This window comes from Eimeria mitis, genomic scaffold (assembly GCF_000499745.2).
Source record: "Eimeria mitis Houghton genomic scaffold, Emh_scaff3191, whole genome shotgun sequence".
Lineage (NCBI taxonomy): Eukaryota > Apicomplexa > Conoidasida > Eucoccidiorida > Eimeriidae > Eimeria > Eimeria mitis.
This window is the reverse complement of record NW_024015218.1, coordinates 1-6,385: the sequence shown is the minus strand read 5'-3', so window position 1 is coordinate 6,385 and position 6,385 is coordinate 1. Positions and strand designations below refer to the sequence as shown.

General features: G+C 45.3%; 1 protein-coding gene across 1 annotated transcript; it reads left to right on the top strand.

Moving 5' to 3' along the window:
- Positions 1 to 831: 831 nt before the first annotated feature.
- Positions 832 to 5,139, top strand: EMH_0063160 (alpha-galactosidase A, putative; the record flags this gene model as incomplete). The annotated part of the gene is made up of 8 exons (XM_038022538.1): positions 832 to 1,174; positions 1,370 to 1,724; positions 2,672 to 2,729; positions 3,084 to 3,214; positions 3,658 to 3,850; positions 4,016 to 4,076; positions 4,541 to 4,600; positions 4,841 to 5,139. The coding sequence occupies 8 exons, from the start codon at positions 832 to 834 to the stop codon at positions 5,137 to 5,139; spliced, it is 1,500 nt and encodes a 499-aa protein (XP_037878392.1).
- Positions 5,140 to 6,385: the final 1,246 nt, after the last annotated feature.

Sequence of the window (6,385 nt, the reverse complement as noted above, 5' to 3'; positions counted from 1 at the left end):
ATATATATATATATATATATGCAGCGTTAGTGATAACTTCTTACGACATTCTAGCTCATTACTACCGACGCTTTAGAACATGCTACTTATTATTAAGCACTCCTCCTAAGTTGATAAAAAATTATCATATTACGCTAGCTAGGACTTTATACTTATTATTACTCGCTCTGTGGAATATAAGACACAGACAGAGGAGCGAAGGCAGAGTTCTGAATCCCGTATGTTTCGTCGGCATTTGAATGAGGGATCTTAGAATATTTGCCGCGGGAGAACGGCCACGAGTAAGCATTTGAATCTATTATACTCATTAAATACAATATTGAGGAACTTGTAGAATACTGAATTGCTGCAAGTGCATGCATTTTACACTTCATCGGGCCTTCGGCAGCACTTGGTTTCGCCAGAGGCCACGGGGGCCGCCGGCGGCCGGGCGCCTTCGGCGTGAGAGCCCGAAGGCCAGGAAAGTGAAGAAAAAGAGAAGAAATAACTCTTAAATAATCCTTTTTACTTGAATATTGTTTATTAAGACCGAGGGAAGGTCAAATGTAGGACGTGTGCACGGTGCAATTGAAACACAGAACAGTTGATCTCTTCCCTGTCTGAACTGAAACCTGAACTGGGCTCGGCCCATTCAAGTTTTCTCCAAGGCGTTATATATTGCATATTTCTTCTTCGCTTCTTTTATTTGAGAATAACCGGCTTTATATTCTGTGAAACGCAAAGAAAACAAGAAAATAGAGGACTGCTGGTGTTCGTTTCCATGAGGATCCGTTGCGAATTCAAGTATCCTCGACGGCTGGTCCGTCGCCTCGGGGCTCTTGGNTCGTTTCCATGAGGATCCGTTGCGAATTCAAGTATCCTCGACGGCTGGTCCGTCGCCTCGGGGCTCTTGGGTGTTTTGTTCTTTTGCATTTTCTGCTTCTGGGATTAGCTTCAGAAACAAATGCTTTTGAGCCTTTTGAAATACCTTTTGGGGACGAGGAAGGAATTCTTCCTTTTCCCCTCGACGAAGAACTGGGGGGGGGGCCGGTGGTCCATGCACCGGACGCCTTGGCAGACCGCCCGGAGAACGCGGCGTTTACTGCCCTTCAGAGCTATGAAAGCGTTCAAGTGATAATTACAAATTCAGAAAAAGAGAGGAAACTGGCCGGGTGGTTCATTTCTCCCTGGGCTCGTGAGTTCTTCGTCTGTTTGGGGTTCACCTTTGGCTGCAAGAGGAGGCGCCATGAAGCATATGGGAGGATAACAGCACCAAAATTCTCTAGACTCCACTTAAAGCACTCTGTGCAGCTGGAGTTGAGCAAACATATTCCTAAAGACAACCATTGGCTCCCCTGTTCCGCGTGTGTAATGCTTGTGTTTGTCTCAGAGTCAAAATGCCGAACAGAAGACTGGGACGAGCAGCGGCTCAACGAAGCCCTCAGTCTAGCAGCTTCTTCTTCTGCTCACAAGCGCGGCATGCGGCACTTCGCAGTGGAGAGCTGCTGGCGTGAGAGCAGCAAGCAGGAGTCTGCGTCTCCGCCTGCTGCAGATGACGATGAACCCACCGAGCACGAAGACAGCCACCTGTCCATACACCCGGGAGAAATTGAAGTCAATAAGACCATATTCCCTCGTGGAATTGCATCTGCTGCGAAATATGCTCGCGATAAAGGACTTCTCTTCGGCTTAGGCGTCACCGTCACCCCTAGAGAATGCCCTGGGCTTGAACCCCACCCAGAGGGGTGAGCTGTGCTGCGTCTGAGGCGATATGAAAACAAACGAAAGATATAATCATATCAGCTTAAATATAGGAATAGATGGCATATTCTTAATATAATTGAAAACAAACAGAAGAGAGAATCAGTGCAGCCTATCACTAACACTAAAGTACTTATTCACAATCTAGAGTACACATGAAATAATAATACTCTTCACTATTATTATTATTATTTTTGGTATAAGAGTATGCTTATATATTTCCAAGCTTCCCTTAGAAAGCCATATACTTCTTACTCAACCCAACAAAAAAGAAGAAAAAGGAACAGCTGCGGCGGTTTGCCTCTGCTTACAGTTCAGTGTAAAACTAAAGAGAAGACATCACAAAGCAAAACAAATACAAAGCAACACAGTACAGCACAAAACAACACAATACAACACAAAACAACATAAAACAACACAACACAGAAAAAGAAGGAGCAAACACAGAGCCTTCTGCTACCGCTAGACTTCCTCAGCTACTTGTATTTCTTTTTTCTGTATTTGTTGCGACGTGGGGTTTATGATTAATATAATTGATAATAAGTTTATGGATCATCTTAATTTCCTTCAAATATACAAATAGAATACGATATACACTTTAATAATAAACAATAAACTCGAACCTGTGCTGCTGCTGTGTATTGCGGTATCTATCAGCTGCAATTGCCTCTGCTGCTCTTCTTGTTTGTGCATGTATGGATGCATGCATTTGTTTTTTGTGTTTGTTTTCATCTTTCGAGGCTTTCTTTTTCATATATTTAGCCATTCAGGTTTTACTTTATGTTAATTCCTGCGGACTATTCATATTTTTGCGCTTCCCCTGTGTTTTGTTGTTTTTGTTTGTCATTTCTCTTTGTATTTTTTTTTTATTTCTGCTTCTAGCTTCATATTCCTCACTCTCTTTTCAAGTGTATGTGGAGTTCTGTTTCAGGGTTACCCGGGCAGAGTTGGTTGGAGCCATGGCTGCCTGGGGTATTGACTTTCTTAAGGTATGTCTATGGCTCTGCTGCTGTACATATATTAATTTAATTCCGCTCGTCTTCTGTTTGGGTTGGCTGTTGCTGCTATTGTATTGCAGCAGCCTTGCTGCAGCTGCCCGTCTCTGCTCCAGCCAGAACCCCTGCAGCAGCAAGCTGCTGAGGCTCTTGCTGCAGCAATGCTAATGAGGCACACAGCAGCAGGATGCTGCATGTGTTTTGATCTGCAGCAGCAGCAGCAGCTTGCTGCTGTTTGTTATTTTAGTCTTGTTCTAGGATGAGAGGGTAGCTTCACAGCAGAACATGTCCTCTTCCTCCTCTTCCTCTTCAGGTGTATGTACAGCTGCTGTCGCTGTCTGTCTTCAGCTAAACTCGTGCGCACAAACCCCAGAAGAAGCTGCGGCAGAATTGGAGTTATGGGGCGAAGCTGCAAACGCCCTCGTTCCCTCTCTGCGGCTGATCTGCTCCTGGACACCCCAAAAGCCACACGGAGAAGAGTGCGTAAAAGAATCTCGAGTTTGAGGGTTCGAGTTTAGGGTTTAGGGTTTAGGGTTTATGGGGGGGGGTTAGGGTCTAGGGTTTAGAGTCTAGGAGTTTCGTTTGTAGCATTTAGGGTGTAGGGCTTAAGGTTTATGTTTTAGGGTCTGGCGTTTGTAGTGTAGGGTTTAGGATTACAATTGGGGGTTTAGGGTTTGAGGCTTAGGGTTCAGGGTTTAATATTTAATATTTAGAATTAAAGGCTTTATGGTTTCCGATCTAATTTTCTAGGGTTTAGGTTTAGGGTTTAGGGTTTAGGGTTTAGGGTTTATCGTGATGCTTCCTGTGGGCGAGCTGTGATGTTTGGAGGGTTTAGTGTCTGTAGGGTTTTGTTGCATGCCTCTCTCATCTGCCCTTTGTTGCTGCTGTTGCTTTGCTGCTGGTTGCTGCTGCTTTGCTGCAGCAGCAAGGCGGCCTTAAAGGCAATGAATTCATTCTGTGGGGAGTGGGTGGACACTGATAGCAGCAGCAGCAGCAGCAGCAGCAGCAGCAGCAGCTCTCATGATATGCAGATGAACTCGGGATCGGATCCCACGAAGCTGGGATCGGATCCCGTTGCTGTGGCGACGGAGAGGCAAAGGCGTTTGGCTTTAACTGTACGCCCCCCACAGCCGCCTTCTTCCTTTTTTCTCTTGATACGTGTAGCAGCAGAGAGAANTTCTTTTGTCTTTTTTTGTTGTCTCCTCATCACCGCGAGAGGAGAGAAAACAGTGTTTTTCTTTTTTCTTTTTTTTTCTTTTTTTTTCTTTTTTTCTTTTCAGGCTCTCTTTGGGGGTCAAGTGTCAGTGAGAGTTTCTTCCTTCACCGACTTTCTGCAAGAAGGTAAGCAAAAGGTTGGGGTGTATGTACACCTCAGCAGAGTGCTGCACTCGATCCCAGCATCTGCTCAGTCGATCCCAGTCGATACAGATTCAATCCCAGCCGATCCCCACTGCCTGGGATCGGATCCCCACAGGCTTTGTTTTACCTTTGCCTCTTCTTCTTTCTCTTCTCCTTTTCACTTCTCCCTCCACTTGTTTCAAATAATAATAAACAACAAAAGAAAAAGAAATATAAAAAAACAACAAATAGCTTACATGTGTTTTCTATTTTTCTCTCGATGCTCCTAAGGCATTATAGAGGAAAGGTGAACTGCCGTATTGTTGCGGGCTTTACTGAATATCTAGGGTTTAGGGTTTAGGGTTTAGGGTTTAGGGTTTGTTGTGTCTATTGCAGCCTCTCTCATAGAAGACGGGGTGCTCCTCACGGCNGGGTTTAGGGTTTAGGGTTTGTTGTGTCTATTGCAGCCTCTCTCATAGAAGACGGGGTGCTCCTCACGGCCGTAACTGATCCCCACCCAGGCGCAGGTCAGTGTGTGCTGTCTGTTGCATAGGCTTAGTACAGAGCCTTTGCTTCGTTTCTTTTGTTTAATTTTTTTCTCTGTTGAGGCTATCGCCGGCGTCTTTATATCCTTTCTTTTATTTTTTTGTTTTATTCCCGTTGGTGTGGTGTCTGCACTGTTCAAGCCGCTTACATCCTTTTGTTTTTAAGGGTTTAGGGTTTAGGGTTTAGGGTTTGTGCCTCTGCTGTCTCTGTCTCTCTCCCAGTGCAGCGCAGCAACGGCTCCGACGGCTTAGAGGTGATATGTAGACAGCTGGGTGATGGAGATTTCATATTGGGTTTTTTTAATGGGTTGCAGCAGCCGCTTTCTATTGTAGCAGCAGCACCAGACCTGCTGCAGTGGTGCGGCCTGCAGGGGCCAGCGCCCCTCAAGCTAACGCAGGCCTGGACTCAGAAGCAGCAGCAACAGCAGCAGCAGCAGCAGCAGCAGCAGCAGAAGCTGAATCTGCAGCTGCCGCCGGTGGGTGCGGGCCTTGTGCAGGTGGAGTTAGTTGACCCCTTGTAAGTCCTCATCAACACCACTAACACTAACTTGTTTGTGCTTACACCTCACAATTAATAATTTAAATTAATTTAATTTATTTAATTTAATAAATATAAATTAATATAGAAATATACAAACATAACGAAGAAATAATGCAACAAATAAATAAAGGGTTTACTTGTACACAACCATCAACTCGTTGGGCCGATAAGCTATTTCAGGGTATCTGGATAGTCAACATCAGGGTTTAGGGTTTAGGGTTTAGGGTTTAGGGTTTAGAGTTCCCCACAATACTGCCTTCACTGTATAGTTTAGGGTTTAGGGTTTAGGGTTTAGGGTTAGGTGTCGCGCTGTCTTGGCTGTATTCAACTCCAGGTCACCTAAACACAGAGTATGCGCTATCTTTCTCCTTTATTAATTGTGTAGTTGTTCTTAGGGTTTGTGTAGGGACTAAGGGTTTACTAGCATATTAGGGTTTAGGGTTTAGGGTTTAGGGTTTGGTGGGCTTGACTTTGTTTTTGTATTTTGTTTTCTGCCTATTGTTAAAGAGTATAAGACATAAAGGAGTATAATAGTAAAATATTATTATATAATATAGGGTTGACAGTTCAGGGTTTAGTATATAAAAACAATATAAAAAAGAAAATATAAAGAGTGTACAACATTGGCTTTTGTTTTCTTTTTTTTTTTCTGTTTTGCCGCAGAGGCGGCGCGCAGGAAGCACGGGTGCTGGAGGATACGACCCCACAGCTGGGGATCGCCTCAGGAGACGATCCCAGCGGATCGGCTGTTTCGGTGCTGCACAGCGAGGGGGCAGTCCCCGCGTTCACAGGCAGCAGCAGGCTGCTGCTGCACCATCATCATCACGAGCTGCAGCAGCAGCTGCAGCAGCAGCAGCAGCAGCAGCAGGAGAAGGGAGAAAAGCAAGAAGCAAAGAGGAAACACAAAAGGAGACACTTGTCTCCTTTTGCATTTAGCTTTAACACCAAAGAAAACACAAAAGGAGACAGCAGTCCCCTCACCTCCTTTCTGAAGCTTACTCTTGCTGCAGTGCTGCCTCTTGCCTTGGCCTCTGCGCTGGGGACAGATGAACAAACAGCAGCAGCAGCAGCAACAGCAGCAGCAAGTGCAGAGAAACAGCAAACACATCATCAACAACCCCACCACAAACACCACCATCACCACCACCACCACCATCACCACCACCACCACCATCCCCATCATCCCCATCATCAACACGAACACCGAGACGCCTCTCCCCTCTCCT